We start from the raw sequence: 17,350 nt of genomic DNA, 5'->3' as shown, positions 1-17,350 counted from the left end.
CATACATTCAGCTTAAACATGGCTTTCTTCTGTTTTCTGCCCTACATTAAGAGCATTCATATATGCAGAGAAAAAGCTGCAAAGCTGCTTTTAATGCCCATGTAAAAATATCATAACCAGAAATAGTAGTTATATCCTACTCATCAATTAAAATAAAAGAGCCATTTGGGGTGTATGAAGATTGCTAACAAGCTGTAGTAAATGCCAAAGGGCCATTATGTCATTTCTGACTGATGATGACCCTCACTGGTTTTCCTAGTCTTAAAGTACTTAGAAGTGGCTTAGCATTCCTTCTTTCTGGTGGCACTTTGAGACTGTGCAAGTTGTCCAAGACTACTCAGAAAACCATATCAGCCACACAAGCTCCAGGTGATTTTTGTGGTCCTGTCCTGGGAGGCATAGTGGGGATTCAAACTCGCAGCCCCTGGTTCCTTATCCAGACATGGAGCCCACTGAGCTATACAAGTTGATTAATATGCTTGGAACTTGTTTATTAATATCCTCAGTCTTTACACCGAAAATGGTTCACTGAAAAACTGCCCATGACAGCTATTTTAATGTTTAGCCATTTTTCTGCAGAGGTATTGATAATTTCTTAGCAAACGCTGAGGAACACTTTGTGTAAGTTGTCATACTGGCAAGCTTTGGAAGGGACTAAGGGGTTTATCATTCAGTGAAGGAGATTTGGTATCATTCCGTTACATCTTGGCTGCATTAACCAGGCACCTCGGTGGAATGTGACGCCTAGTTCATGTTGGCACAGCTTGCTGCACTCAAGGATACTTGTAGTTGCTGTTATGAACTAACAGCCACATAGCAAGATGTGGGTTCTCATGCTGCCAATGGGTTAGGAAAAAAAATTGTTCAGTGAGAGGAATGGCAGATTAAATACTGTATTGCTGCTGCTTAAAAACTCAGCAGGCCACTGGTATCTTCAGGCATAATACAGAGCCGGGAAGGGCTGATAGCTGCATTGGAGTTTTCTTTACAAATCCTTTGATATCTGTTTTAAAGCAAACTGCCCCTGTTAGTTGAACAACCGGCCCCAGCTTAAGATATTAGAACAACTTCAGTTTCCAGTTCCAGTTCAAACAACAGATTGGGGGGCGGGGGGGTTTGAAGTTTGGAATAGAGAATCTTGCACTCTTTTGCAGCGGGGGTAGAACACTTTGCTAATTTTTGTTCTTGTCTGTCATTTCATAACTTTTCTCACCGCTGGGCAAGATTCTGAGTGTTATGGTGCACTTTTTGCATTTCTGCACTTTTTTGCAGAAAGTTTACAAAAGTGTGTGTGTGTGTGTGTGTGTGTGTGTGTGTGTGTGTGTGTGTGTGTGTGAGAGAGAGAGAGAGAGAGAGAGAGAGAGAGACTGTATTTTACACAGAATATTTTGTATTGGGGGGGGGTCAAAAATCCTGCTGTGAAAGAACACATGTGCAAGGGTAGTTGCACAGAATTTTCTGCCCTCTGGTGAGTTGACTGGCACACAAATGATTGCATGCCTGATTTTCCATGACAAAACACATAATGGACAGTCTGTTGGAGAGAGGAAACCATCTGCAAAATTGCCCTTGCACTCTTTGTTTCTGTCAGTATTCTGGCTAAGATTTTTAATGTAAAATACATTTTTTCTAGCAAAAGCCATGTTTTGTTTTCTTTGAAAAAAATAGAGTTGATGAAAAATACTTGTCTGTTCAGTCTCATGTAGGAGTGAAAAATCTTGTGATACTAACCCATCTTTTTCAATAATGTCTTTTGATCTGTTGATCAGAAAAAATTAGAAAAGACTATGTGGTCTTTACATAAGACAAATCCAGTTAATACCTCTATTAGACCAATAATAAATTGATGAAGATATCATCTGCTGAGATACCTTTTGTGGAGCACAAGAAAATCTACAAGAATTATTTACAACCTAATGTGGCAATAGTTTGAATTGCCTTAAGAATCTCTTAAGAATGCCTTAAGAATCTCTCATTCACAGGTGAATGTTTGCAGAGACCAAAGCCTAAGATTTTTCTGAAGAAGTAATTTTACATTAGTTCCCTTCCTAATTGTATACTACCTATTAAACTGATGTTGTGAGGAAAATCCTCAAAGATTTTGTGACACAGAGTTGTCTCGGGTGCAGTCCCACTAGCAATTTGAATCAATTCCTGTTCTGACTTTTTTATATTGGGTTCAAATCATGTGGTATATAAATCAGTAGCCACATTCACTTTGACTGAAAATAAATCTATTTCTGATAATTAAAACCAGTTTTGGCAGTTACACTGGTGAAACTGACTCATTTCCTTTCTGCTCTAGGAGCACACTGTTCTTAAATATTTTTATTTTTTTTTCAAAAGAGTAAGTGGTACATCGCTAAATCAGATGTCTATGAGGCAGCACTTAGTGGCATAATAGTCACTAGAAACTGCAGGTTAAGTGACCCCAGCCAATCAATGATGGAAAAATGGGAATTGGGGTGAGAAGGCTTCCAGGAAAGGAGACAATACTGAAGCCTCAGCCCCTGCGCTGCAGTCCTAGATGTTGCCTTTCCTGCAGATCACATTTGGACCCCCCACTAGCAACCTGGTGCTGTCACTTCAAGCAGGAGGGATCCCCTCATGCTGGTCATCTGGCTATTGGGCCTCCTGCGCACCTAGTGCACCAGCCATGCTCTGAGTCCTCATGTGCCCACTCAGTGCTGCTCAGCTCCTGGGCAGTTTGAAGTGGCTCCCTGGTTCAGTGAGCCAGTCAGCTGCTTTGCAGGGCAATGATCCTGGTAAGCAGACTCTCCTCTGTGTCCTGATGCACCTGCTCTGCACCCACTCTGTGCTCTCTGGTTTTCTGCTGCATCACTGGCTCCTTCATCGGCCAAATTTAGGGAATAGAGTAGATGGTTGTAATGCTGAACATACTGATGAAATGATGCAGTGACAAACATTTTAAGAAAGAATTTAAAAAATTAAAAGGAAAAACACTGTACCCCACCACTCAAAATCAACGTAGGCACAAATTAGAATGACAGCAGCATTCACATCCACAAAGCTTCATTGATTAAAAAACAAGGTGTTATTAAAAGCCTCTGCTGGCCAGTTGAAAAAAACTCACTTTGCATCATGTGCCTGGAAATTTATAAATCAATTTAAATAAGCCTAAAATTGATTATTCAACAGTGGTTCTTATTGCCGGTGAGACTGCATAGACATGATAGTATGAACTTATAAAATGCTTTCTGAAGAAAATTTGTCAGTTATGAAGCTCAGTCTAAAAAATGTTTCATTCTCTCACATTTCATGCCCACACCTCACCTCACTTCCTTATACCATTTGCCTGGCACATCTATACAAATCTCTCTTTCCTCCCCTCATGCACAGTCCCTCTTTCATGCCACTTCCTTGCAGAAGACACACCAGAGTGCCCTCCAGGTACAGCAGAAGGCAGAGGTATTGCTACAGGCTGGGCACTATGATGCTGATGCCATCAGGGAATGTGCAGAAAAGGTGGCATTGCATTGGCAGCAACTCATGCTGAAGATGGAGGACAGGCTGAAGCTGGTTAATGCATCTGTTGCATTCTATAAAACCTCCGAGCAGGTGAGTTGAGTCATGCCTTATCTGTGTAATGGCATAGGTTTTAGTTACAATTCTTGATAAATGTTACCATAAAATATCAACTTAAGGCAGCTATGATTTCAAATATATGAGGTCGTTTTGTTACCATCTATTTAGCTATGCTGGCTTAATGTAAAGGCTAGGGAACGTCAAAGGATCTGGGGTCCTCTTTCATGTCCCAAGGCAGGGGGAGGGGAGAGAGAGATGCTTCCCAATTTAAAACAAAATTGTATTTCCCAGGGTGGGATTTTCCATGTTTTAGCAAAGGGAGTTAAGAGATTTTTTCTCTTGAATTAAATGTTTTATTGTAGTTAAGAATAACAAAATAATAACCACTAAATTATAAAATATGGGCCCAAAAGCAATACTCAAAAATACATTTCCACGTAAGAGTAAACTTCAGTTGCAAACAGAAAACACATATACAAAAACACATCTTATTGGTATAAGCCAGAGGTGGGCAACTTCCAGAGATCTGGGTCAACACACCCCCATGTCGAGATCTGCTTCTGTCTTCCCATCCCATAAATATATATTTCAAACTGTGTTTTAAAAAAACAACAACACTGGCATCTCCCATTTGGACATTTAGTAGTAATTTTTTTTTTTAATATACTGGGGCAAAAGCTGGCACCTAGAGGTGCCCAACATGAGCTTTTTCACATTAAATCAACAATGACGATGTGAGGCGTCATGGGGACGGGGGAGGGGGAAATAAGATTCTGCTTTGGGCCCCAGTGGCCACAGGTGACCTTGGTGGTGCCCCTTGTCTACCCTTGGCATAAAACTCTCAGAAAAGAACTATTTCTGTTTCTTGATCTAGCTTCTAGGCATTCAGGACTGTAACTCTCATTATCCCCTGATGGTTGGTCATTGTGATCTGAAATAGTGTTACAGTATTTGTGAAGTTGTTTTAAATAATCTTATGTGAATGCACTTGTTTTAGATGGGATGTGTTTTGGGAAGTAGCTTTGGTCGCTGGGCTATCGTGTGCTGATTTGTACTGCAGGTTTGCAGTGTCCTGGAGAGCTTGGAACAGGAGTATCGAAGAGATGAAGACTGGTGTGGAGGCCGGGATAAGCTTGGACCAGCGTCTGAAATAGATCATGTCATCCCTTTAATCAGCAAACATCTGGAACAGAAGGAAGCCTTTCTGAAGGTCAACCCTATTCCTCCTGCTTTTCAGCAATTGTGTTTCTTTTTGTTCTAACTGTGAAAACAGCTGAGCTGAGTAGCAAAATCCCTAATACTTTCCGCAGATTTTTTTTCCTGTAAAAAGAAAAGTGCCTCAGCATATTATTTTGTGGGAATCTGAAAAAGTACAGATTGTGAATTAAGTGTCAATTTTGGGGGGAATGTTTCATGGATGCCACTCAGCCTGCAAATACTATGACACCATCCAGAGGAGAGATTTTTTGAGGTTTTTGGTTTTCTTTCATTCTGAGTCCACAATGAAGGCTATTAGAGGGAACCCAGCATGAGCTTCCTTCACCTCTGGAACTATGCAAATTATTGTCTGGTGCTTCCAGCCTGAAGCATAAGAACTGCTGGATAGCTCAGTGGTTACGGTATAGGTTGCGAGTTTGATTCCCTGCTGTGCCTCCTTGACAGGGGCTGAATTTGATGATCCATAGGGGTCCCTTCCTTCTCTGTAGTTCTAAGATGATGATGATGATTGTATGACTTCATAAATACAGAAGGGTTGTCTCAGTCATCTCACTGTAACATTAACATGATCTCACCTCTAATTATGAGCTATTCTTCATATCTATTTCTGGCCTCGCAATGATTTTCAGTGAAAGAAAAAAATTGACATCACTTCTTTTGGATTGCTACACATGCAAGTGACTGCTTGTGCAGGCAGTGTAATGTGCAAAAAAGCAATTTGCATCAGTTCATGCCCTCATAGATTCTGAAACTGTGACTTCTCATCTTTCATTTCATGGAAGGGAGTAGACCTTGCAGACATTTACTGAAAAATTACACTTGTCACCTGGATAGCCGGCTCACACAGATCTTTTGTGCCTTGCCTTCTGATGTGTCATCAGCACTGAGTGTTGCTAAATAATATTTCTGGAAAAACTAGGCATAGTTCATAGGTAATACTATACAAAGACACACAAACTAAGAAAGATTATGGCCAAACTGCCACACATAAGAGAAGGTGACTTTGGACAGACTTCTGTACCTTTTGTGAATAGTTAGTTGTGTGTTTGACTGCATCACTTGTGTGGCAGAGAGGAAAGCATATATCTACCTCTGAGGAAAGAGTGTATATATGCCTATGGGTGTGTTTGAGAGAGGGAGACGTCAGCATTGAACAACTGAGTTGAGGAGAGATTTGAAGCCCCATTTTCTCCTGCTTTTCATTTTGTAATCTGTGTTTGTGTTGAAAAGGTGAGGAACCCACCCCACCTCCCCTTTATCCATTCCCTCCTTGCTGCCTGTCCTCTGGCTCTGAGTAGATACAGGGACCACGGGTCAAGCCCATGTGCTGCACATAGGCATCAGTATGGTTCAGTACCTGGCACCTCCGAATTAAAAAAAAAAAACAGAGTCGGGAGGAACCTCTGCCGTTGTTGGCTCAGAACTGATGACACCACTCAGGATAGCCAGGCTCTACTGTGCTGTCCAGACCATTAGACTGCCTAGATTAAGGCCATTTATTTCACATGCTTGTATATTCTCTAGCAAGGTTGTTGTGGCAGAAAGTAACCACATTTTCTTCACTGTAACTCCAGCTCCTCACACGCCAGAGCTCGCATGTGCATTCTCAAACGCCTCTCAGCTCATTTGTTTATCAAAGTGAAAGCATACAGATCTTGCAATAGTGTAATTTTGAAATATTATATTCCAGAAGAATTTGTCTGCCATTCCCCCCCCCCAAAAAATCAAAGGCCAGACATCCTCTGCTTGCATCTTTTGCTGTAACTTTAGCCAGCTTTTCCATGTAGCGTTTTGTTTTTCTTATATCATGCCACCCCCAAGATGATGGATGTGTGCAACTGCAGCATGAGTTTCGGACAGTGCTTTCTCATGCACATCAACATCCTTCAGAGGTCAAATGAGAAAAGAAGTTCATGTCACAGTTCAGTAGGCACCTTGATGCTTTATTTTTCTTATTTGCTTGTCAAAAGGGTAACTGTTGTGCTGTGGGGGGGTGCGTGGTGTTGTTTGCCACCCACAGGCCTGCACACTAGCACGACGGAATGCCGAAGTGTTTCTCAAGTACATTCACAGAAACAACGTCAGCATGCCAGGGGTAGTGAGCCATACAAGAGGACCTGAACAACAAGTCAAAGGTTAGTGTGTGCTTTGGGAGATGCGTTCTGTGCATGGTGCTTGTCTCTAGTAATACACCATATGTCCACCAATTATGATTGGGTTTACCCACTGAAGATCCCACATAACAAACATATAGTCAAAAACAATATGGCAATATACAACAATAATTAAATCATAAATATAAATAATTCTCTAAAATCTAGTGAAAAGTTTAGTAAACTTTTGCCACATAGGATCATTACAGATGTGTACACCTCCCATCTCTTGCTCTGAATAGAATAAATTTATGTTACAGATGAATGGCACAAACATTGCATAGTGCTCTTTTCCTCCTAATTGGCTGCAGTATATCATCAAGGTATCTCTTGTAGCTAAAAAAAAATCCATGCAACTTGTACACAGTGCTGCTCATATTAAAATGCTTACTTTTCAAGCCAGGAATCACTGAAGCTCTTCCTCTGCTGAATGATCAAATACTTCTTTAACGCCAAACAATGTTAAGCCTTTAGCACCCAAAGAGCTTTAGTAGCATAGTTTCTTCTTTATTATAATTAGAAGTGTGCTTGCCAAGGGCTTCTTAGCTATGAATCTTAATGAATTCTTAGAAATCAGCTGCCTTCAGTGCTACTTTTAATTTATGTCTCTCAGAGTCTGGGTGCTCAGTTTATAGGAGGAGCAGGCTCCTCTAGGTGGCTAGAGATGATCAATAAATTTTAAGTGCCATGTGGGAAGAGAGATGTTTTGCATAAGTCTCTAAATTACCTACCTGAGGGGAGAATATGGAAGATAGATTTAAAAAGGCAGGTTGTGTTCCATAGCATGACTGTTGTGTGCTGGGGTTTCAGTAAAATGAGCAGCTCAGACTGATGAACTTAGGGATTTGTGTGTATATGTGCATGCATGCGCACGTTAGGATTTATGATCACTTGAATTTCTGCTTCACATCACAGTGCCTTCATCTAAGAACTCAGCAAAATGGCTACCTCTGGTATGTAGTCACGAAAGTAGCAGAGCTCTGCCTGTTCTTTAGAAACTCAAAGATGGTAGAAGTTTTCGGATTATTTTTCATGTCCATGCTGACTTGTACAGCTTGTACAGAATCTGGAGCTACCGAAGATGTATAAACCAGGTTTTCATGGCCCCAGTTCTCTTTTTACAGTGAAATGGACAGTGATTCTTATCCTTAGAATTCAGCTCTTCTCTTTCTCTGTGAAAGCCATTTAGCTACAGCGACCAGTTAAGAGTATCTTTTTATACATGATCAGAAGAGCAGTCTGCTGTAGTGATGATATGCTCCCAGAGAGGTCACAGCTGATGCTTCTGCTGTTCTTTTTTGAGGGACCATAATCCAATAGTTGCTAATCTATTTCTAGATTCTGTGAAGTGCTGATAAAAATGAGCCAAAGTAAATCTGCAGAACTAAGTCATTTTTTAAAATCTCTGATTGGATTATTTTAAAAGCTGTAGTAAAGGAACAGATTAATAGCAGTGCAATACAGGGATAATAATGTAATCTGGTTTTGTGTGCTCCAAACATTGGATATGTCCTATCATTAAAAAAAGGCTGAAAAACCTCAGGACTAACATAAATCGGTGCCTTGAAAACTAATGTTTCTTTAGTGAGTACTGCTAAAAGATTCTGTCAAAATGTATTCTGCTTTTGCACATATGTATGGGAAATGGTGGGGAAGATATTGGGTATGTTTTTTCATTAGGCCATGTTCTTAAAATGCATTTTTATGACTGGAGTAGAGGTGTATTCAGTTATGTGGATTTGTTCACATAAAGCTACCATTTGGTGTAAATATGGAGCAGGCATTTTAAAGCGTAATTCTACCATGAACGGAAATGTAAGGAACCTGTTACTATGAATGTAGAGAGCCTGTTAGGATGGCCAGGTGAAAAACAAATAGACATATCACAGTCCACAGAGATTTTCTCTCATGAAAGCCTCATAGAATTTTATTTCATTGACGCTCATGTAGAAGATCTGGTGAACTTTGACCCACATCAGTTAGTAGGCCTATCACCTGGGATTTCTAACTCCTGCACTGAAATATCTTGGGCTACCCTACAGTGAATGTCAAAACACCTTGTTGGAATGTTTTATTTGTGTATCTAGTAAAAGTCAAGGCTGTGCTCTACAAAAAAAAAAAAAATCTCTCTTCAGGTTTTTCATCCCACTACCACCACCTCAGACTAATGAAAACTAAGTATTCTTTGAAAGAAAACATTTTCAAATATAATGTTGATTTCAGAGGACTTTTTGGTGACTTAAAATTTGGGTGCCATAAAATTCTACATTATAGATATCTCTCTGAATCTGATCCCTATGCCATAGTATGGTCTATCCTCTCCAGGCCTTATGGCAGAGTTTGAAATAAATATTTATCCATAGTGAAAGATGGATATTTATGGAATGCCCTCAGTATACTCTTAGATGTGCCAAAGCATTGAGTTTCTCTGTATCAGTGTTGTTGGGAAGAGACCTGCCTCCCCTTCCTAAGACCTCAGCCTGGTATTGTTTTAATACTTGCCATAGAGGAACAGAGGCAGTGGTATCTATTGACCAAAGGAGAAATACATAGGCTGCACCCATTCTTGGGCTGTGTACTCCTGCTATAGAGTCTTGCTTGGAGGCCAGGTTACATTATCCTCAGCATCAGGCTAGCATATTTTTGAACATGTATCTTTTGCAAAAGTAAAGGCTTCATTCAGTGAATTAATGTTGTGCATAGTGGCTGCATAGGTAAACTCTTGCTGTCTTTGTGGCTTGCAGATTTTTAGTTTTAATGATCACTCTGCTGCTTTGTCTTTAAAAAAAACATGGTCTCAAAGTGCTCTACATAGCATACGTAAAGTTTTTGTGTAGGTGGATGCTTCTGTACACTCAGTGAGCCACTTGTGTTAATGGCTGCCATCTTCTAACCCTCCCACCACCACTACCACCCTGGGTTTTTCTCCTTGAAGTTTGGCCTGAAGTGCTTTACCCAGAGAGCTCCAGTCTTTGTGATGAAGCAGTGAATTAAATTGCTGTTGACTTGGATCTACAAACACTTACTAAATCACAGAGAGTAACGGCTCTCCGGGTGTTTTTTTTTACAGCTATTCTAAGTGAGCTGCTGCAGAGGGAGAACCGTGTCCTTCATTTCTGGACCTTGAAGAAACGGCGATTGGACCAGTGCCAGCAGTATGTGGTCTTTGAACGCAGTGCTAAGCAGGTAGGTTAACAAAACGAATTAAATCCTTTGTGTCAGTCAAGATTGGAAAAGTTGGGAGCTGAGAATTTCAAGATCAGGCCCTTGTTGAAACTATGTGAGCGAGATGGGCCATTAGCCTGTGTAAGTTTAAAAGCTGGCTGTTTGTAGAATAGAGATCTAGCTGTACCTTTTGCCTTGGACAGGCCATGCACTCAGATTTGGCTTTTATCTGCTGGGAGGCTGAATGAAAGTCCTGCCTGATTCAGCAGTCAAAGGATGGGCCAAAAGGACCCAGGAAGGAAGGTGGTGCGATTTCCCAGCAGTGGCAGCATCTTCACTGCATATACATTTCCAGTGTTCTCTGTGTTGCATTTCTCTGGCAACACATCTAAATATAAAATACTTCCTCTCTGCTTTCCAAAGTCAGGACATAGCTATGAACTGCCAGTCACTAGGTTGCACATGTGAAATTTTGCATTGTCACCTGAAGGATGTTCTCAGTGAATCCTCAGGCTCCTAACCCCTGCTAACTGAACAGCCACTCACGTAACTGGAAACTACTGTATGCTGTCAGGAACCAACTGAGACTGCTATAGCCAAAGGGACTAAGCAGAAAGTTCTGATGTGGCAATAGTGTACACATATTCTGCATCAGTGTCAGTGGCTTTGTAAAATATAAAGTAGTGGATAGTGAATCCATATGTGAGCACAGTTTATTTATTGTGAAATACAAGATTTGGGTTTGGAGTCTTCTTTTTAGGTCCTTTCTCTTTCCTTGGAGCCAACAGTGCTACTCAGTTGCACTTGAACCTGAATTATTCATTCTGAGATATGTAAAAAAAAAAAAAAAAAAACATGTCTCCATTCTGTTTTTCTTTTCTTTTTGTGTGTGATTTCTCCCTCTCCATTTGTAGGCCTTGAACTGGATTCAGGAAACAGGAGAGTATTATCTTTCTACTCACAATTCAACCGGGGAATCGGCCGAAGAAACGCAAGAACTTCTGAAAGAATACGGAGAATTCAAAGTACCTGCCAAGGTGAACCCTATTCTTTATTTTTTAAAATGTCATTAGATTCCCCCAGTAGTTTCAGCTCAGAAATGTATTAACTTGCAAATATATTCATGTTTCTGACAATTTGAAATTGGAATAACAACTTGTTTGAAAAAGAATCAGTCTTACAGAGTTGAATGCTGTTTATGTACTATGGCAGGTGTATATCTGTTGGTATAAACAAATAATTGTACAAGCTGCGCATCAATAGTTAGAGAGGTTTTAGAGGATTTATTCTCATGGACACTGTTACCTATCTGCCTTCTTCCTCAATTACTAAATAAAATATATTTAATATCCTCAGGTGGTAGACACTGCCTACATAATTTCCAGCTTTATGATTGAAATCCAAATTCCTAATTTGGCTGATATAGGGTGTTTGTCCTAGCTTGGTAGTTATTTTGATTATTTTCTTTAGAAAGCCAACTCCAAGCCTTAGCACAAATAGCTTTTGAAGAAATTTCATTGTCAAGAAGCTTGCCATATAATATGGAGAACAGCTTTGGGGGAAAAGCAACCTGAAAGCCGCTTAGGTCAATACAACCAGTTTCACCATTCTTTATATATAATGTATATATGTAATGATTAGAATTGTTCTAAAACAGTGGTGTCGAACTGTGGCCCTCCAGATGTTCTTGGCCTTCAACTCCCAGAAATCCTGGCCAGCAGAGGTGGTGGTGAAGGCTTCTGGGAGTTGAAGTCCAAGAACATCTGGAGGGCCACAGTTCGACACCACTGTTCTAAAAGAATGGAAAGACTTGATCTTTTGTTCCTAGTCTTTGAATCCCAGCTCCTGCCTTTATTGCCAATATGCTTAGCAATTTACCTTTCAGCACCTTGGGCTTATTGTTTTGAAATTGTTTAAAATAATTTAAACTATTTAAAAAAATTATTATGGTTTGCTTCTATTATTATTTTATACAGATAATTTTATTTTTGTCAGACTTGGTTTTTGTGTCATTTTGACATGTTCTTGATTTCACTGAGGCATTATGTTTCCTGTTGGAAGCTACCTTGCAAAGGCATGGCTCTAAAGCAGTGGTTCCCAACCTTGGGTCCCCAGATGTTCTGGGCCTGCAACTCTCAGAAATCCCAGCCAGCACAACTAGTGGTGAAGGCTTCTGGGAATTTTAGTCCAAGGATATCTGAGGATCCAAAGTTGGGAACCACCACTCTAAAGACACCTCAAAGTCTTTCAAATTATAATTGTTGAATTAATTGTAACCACCACACATACTCCCATCTCCTCTTTGCCACTCCCATACACAGAATCCCCATAAAATGGTTCATGCCATCCCTCGCTACTCAAAATTCCCTACCTCAGGACTAAATAATTATGCAAAATATTAATGCTGTTTGGGTTAAGATCCACTAAAGAGCCATGGGTGGGTTTTTTTTTTCAGGGGAAGAAAAACGCTCCTATATAAATGAGAGGTTTTTAATTTTTGTTGTTTAGTCATTAAGTCATGTCCTACTCTTCGTGACCCCACGGGCCAGAGCACACCAGGCCCTCCTGTCTTCCACTGCCTCCCAGAGTTTGGTCAAATTCATGTTGGTTGCTTCGATGACACTGTCCAACCATCTCATCCTCTGTCATCCCTTTCTCCTCTTGCCTTCACACTTTCCCAACATCAGGGTCTTTTCCAGGGAGTCCTCTTCTCATGAGATGGCCAAAATATTGGAGCCTCAACTTCAGGATCTGTTCTTCCAGTGAGCACTCAGGATTGATTTCCTTCAAAATGGATAGGTTTGTTCTCTTTGCAGTCCAGGGGACTCTCAAGAGTCTCCTCCAGCACCACAGTTCAAAAGCATCCATTCTTCAGCGGTCAGCCTTCTTTATGGTCTGGCTCTCACTTCCAAACATCACTACTGGAAAAACCAAAGCTTTGATTATGCAGACCTTTGTTGGCAAGATGATGACTCTGCTTTTTAAGATGATGTCTAAATTTGTGATTGCTTTCCTCCCAGAAGCAGGCGTCTTTTAATTTCATGGCTGCTGTCACCATCTGCAGTGATCATGGAGCCCAAGAAAGTAGTATCTGTCGACTTTGCTGTCTTGCATTTCCTTTTCTTTTGGATGGTTTTTGGTGCTGCCTCCTATACAATGTTACGAGCCTCCATCCATAGTTCTTTAGGCATTCTGTCCACTAAATCTAGTTCTTTAAATCTGTTCTTCACTTCCACTGTGTATTCATGAGGGATTTGGTTTAGATTATACCTGAATAGTCCAGTAGTTTTTCCTACTCTCTTCAGTTTAAGCTTGAGTTTTGCTATAAGAAGCTGATGATTAGAGCCACAATCAGCTCCAGGTCTTGTTTTTGCTGACAGTATAGAACTTCTCCATCTCTGGCTGCAGAGAATATAATCCATCTGATTTCGGTATTGCCCATCTGGTGATGTCCATGTTTAGAGTTGCCTCTTGTTAGAAAAGAGTGTTTGTGATGACCAGCTTGTTCTCTTGACAAAACTCTATTAGCCTTTGCCCTGCTTCATTTTGAACTCCAAGGCCAAACTTACCTGTTGTTCCTTTTAGCATTCTAGTCCCCTATAATGAGAAGAACATCTTTCTTTGGTGTCAGTTCTAGAAGGTGTTGTAAGTCTTCATAGAATTGGTCAAATTCAGCCTCTTCAGCATTGGTGGTTGGTGCGTAAACTTGGATTACTGTGATGTTGAAAGGTCTGCCTTGGAGTCATATTGATATCATTCTATCATTTTTGAGATTGTATCCCAGTACAGCTTTTCCTGCTCTTTTGTTAACTATGAGGACTACTCCATTTCTTCTACGGGATTCTTGCCCACAATAGTAGATATAATTGTCTGAACTGAATTCGCCCATTCCTGCCATTTTAGTTCACTGATGCCCAGGATGTCACTGTTTATTCTTGCCATCTCTTGTTGCACCACATCCGGCTTACCAAGGTTCATAGATCTTACATTCCAGGTTCCTATGGAGTAATTTTCTTTGCAGCGTCGGACTTTCCTTTCAGTTCCACGCATGTCCGCAGCTGAGCGTCCTTTCAGCTTTGGCCCAACCACTTCATTAGCTCTGGAGCTACTTGTCCTCTGCTCTTCCTCAGTAGCATGTTGGACACCTTTCAACCTGAGGGGCTCATCTTCCAGCGTCATATCTTTTAGCCTTTTGTTTCTGTCCATGGAGTTTTCTTGGCAAAGATACTGGAGTGGCTTGCCAGTTCCTGCTCCAGGTGGATCGCATTTGGTCAGAACTCTCCACTATGACCTGTCCGTCTTGGGTGTCCCTCCACGGCATAGCCCATAGCTTCTCTGAGTTACTCAAGCTCCTTCGCCATGACAAGGCAGGAATCCGTGAAGGGGAGGTTTTTAATTAGGTATGTGCAATTGATAATGGAATACCAAAAACATATGGAAACTAGTGTTCTCCACCAGAGAGAATGGCTAGTCATCCAGGGCTTATTCTTGAGATATGGGTCTGGCATTTGCTGCCTCCCACTTCTTGCTATTTTACCCATTCTCGTCTCTGCTTCCTTGGGCTTGTGCTTCAACCTCTGCCATCTGATGATTTCTACTTTTCACAATAAGGAAGCCCCCACAGTACCTACTTCATTTGCCAGCAACAGTGATTTGTGCTGAGTCTTCAGGTACCTGAGCATGGTATTATTGGAGAGGTGCCCCAAGTCCTGCTCACACTTGAGCACCTTCTTTCAGAGCACACAGCCCTGTGAGCACCTGTTGCACACAGATTATTGATTTCTTAGCAGCTCCAGATTTTGACTGGATGATCCTAACAGTGATTGCTAACTTGTCATTACTACTAGTTCTGGCAATTGCAGCTGGAGGATAGGGGTAATTTCACTATCACATGCTTCTGAAATAATGCACTCTTGAGTAAATGGGACTCTTGAGTCCCCTCAGTCTCTTCCTCTCTCACATCACATGTGTCTGTATTTGAAGGGAAGTTCTCACCACCCACAATGCACTGGAAAGGTTTGCTGGAAAGGGGGGCTGGAGGTAAACCTTTCCTTGAATATGATGGAGCTGCATGGTATGGATATTGAAGGTAATTTCTGATGCTTTTCATAAACCTCTTCCCCAACCACAAAAGCAAAAGCACTGCTGTTGCCCAACCTGACAGTGTCAGTCTGAGTGTTGATGCCATTCTTGTCCTTCTCTGATACATTGACTTTTTGGGAGAAAAGTTCCTTCTTCACCACCTTTTTGAGCCTCTTGTTCTGGCTGCTCTGGCTGGATTGCAAAAAGATGTCACTGGAACATGTCTGAGGGTCACTCTTATCTGTCTCACCTTGAATCAGAGGCTTCTCTGTTACCTCCTTGGCGCGTGCGCACACACGCACACACGCACACACACACACCCCCCTTGTCCTGCAACCTGCTACTGTTTCATAGTTTCAGGGCTGAGTAAGGCAGCTAGATGACAGATTTTGTTTGTGGGAGTTATAAGAGCAGTTGCAGATGGACTTTTTCCTATCCCACTCCTCCCAGTAGAAGTTGCTGCAGTGGGTGCAGACAGCATTCCTGCAGTTTTTCCCAAGAGACTACTTCTTCTACCACACTCATGTTTCATACTGCCTGCATACTCTACTCAAAGAAGATTCTGCTACAGCATAATACAAACCTTTCCAATGAAATTACAGAGACATAAAATCTATAGACTTAATATATCTGTCTATATAATAACAACATTTTATTCCCCAGCCTGGTATTCCCCAAAGGGGCCTAAACCTAATATAATTTTCCCTATTGATTTATAAAATATTAATATATGAATCTGCTAATTCTATATCATACTCCTAACTATATTAAGTCAGCTTGCTAGATAGCTCAGTGGTTTAAGTATCTTGCTGCGGAGCCAGAGGTTGGGACTTCAGTTCACCAGTGTGCCTCCTGTGAGTAGAGCCAACTTGTGTGGCCATGGGCAAACTGCAGTCCCAGAGCACCCCCAGAAAAAGGGCAGCTTAAACCACTTCTGAATATTCTGCAACTGGAAAACTCTGAAAACGGGTAGACATAAGCCAGAATTGACTTGATGGCACATGATTATTATTATGATATTAAGTCAACAATATACAATATGTAGAGAATATAAATGTAAGTTGAGAGTTCAGAAAAGGACTCAGAGAAAACTGCTGCAGTGCAGGCTTGTCCCAGGGCATATTCTAACAGCAAATGCTCAGGGGATTTATAAGCAGCTATGCTCACATTTCAATTGGAAAAAGACATTCTGAAAAAATACCTTCTGGTGTCAGTGCCTGCTTCTAGATTTCATTAGTGTAGACAGACATCATTTACATGTTTTGCTGTCAACTCATCCAAGGGAAAGGCTTGGCAATCCAATCAGGAGATACTGAGTTCTCTGCCCCTACTACGTTTTGGTGGTAGAATGTCTTTAAATTTCATTTCTCAAGAAATCACACAGAATGCCTGAGAGATCAGTTCAACTGACATTTCTTTCTATGGGAAGCAGAAACCTAGTCTTTTACTTTCTAATCTATAGAAGTAGAAAACGGGACTCCAAATATTAGGAATTATTATTACAGATACTCAGAAGTAATTATTATTACAGATACTCAGAAGTATCAAATTCGGATTCAGATACAGTGGTGCCTCGCTTAGCGAGTGCACCGTATAGCGATGTTTCCGTATAGCGATCCCTTCTTCGGGATCGCTATACAGAAACATACCCAATCTTCGCAATGGGGAAAACCCGCATTGCGAAGATCGGGTATTGCGGCGGCCATTTTGGAGCCGCCAAACAGCTGTTCAGCGGCTCCAAAATGGCCGCCGGAAGCCCGGAAATGGCTGCCGGCAGCCATTTTCACGCCCTGCCCTCACTTAGCGAGGGCGCGAAAATGGCTGCCAGCAAGGGGAATCTTCGCTGAACGGGTAAGTAAGCAAGGTATTGGAACGCATTAAACTAAGTTTAATGCGTTTCAATACCTTTTCCCTACCCGTTTAGCGACGATTCCGCATAGCGAGGGTTAATCTGGAACGGATTAACCTCGCTATGCGGGGCACCACTGTATATTCAGAACTGTGTGAATATGGCATTATTTTGTAAATTCAGAATATTTCCAAATCCAAATGCACGTCCTTGATTTTTAACCATTGAGCTTAGATACAGCTGCTTGCTTGAGCAGTGTTGGGTTATATCATGTTGAGTGGCTGTGTGTTGTTGGACAAACAGCAACGAGACAAAAACATTGTGGCACCTTAAAGAC

At 41.2% G+C, this 17,350-nt stretch overlaps 1 protein-coding gene across 1 annotated transcript in view; it reads left to right on the top strand.

The window, feature by feature from the left end:
* KALRN (kalirin RhoGEF kinase) overlaps positions 1-17,350 on the top strand; it is a 515,545-nt gene that overhangs the window by 459,249 nt on the left and 38,946 nt on the right. Inside the window, exons 17-21 of the mRNA XM_078394494.1 lie at positions 3,361-3,579; positions 4,607-4,756; positions 6,785-6,899; positions 9,988-10,103; positions 10,997-11,119. Coding sequence (XP_078250620.1) covers positions 3,361-3,579; positions 4,607-4,756; positions 6,785-6,899; positions 9,988-10,103; positions 10,997-11,119 — 723 coding nt within the window. The remainder of the gene's footprint in view (positions 1-3,360; positions 3,580-4,606; positions 4,757-6,784; positions 6,900-9,987; positions 10,104-10,996; positions 11,120-17,350) is intronic.

The sequence above is a fragment of the Pogona vitticeps genome, chromosome 1, assembly GCF_051106095.1.
Source record: "Pogona vitticeps strain Pit_001003342236 chromosome 1, PviZW2.1, whole genome shotgun sequence".
NCBI classification, from domain to species: Eukaryota; Metazoa; Chordata; class Lepidosauria; order Squamata; family Agamidae; genus Pogona; species Pogona vitticeps.
This window is presented reverse-complemented; position numbering and strand designations above follow the sequence as displayed.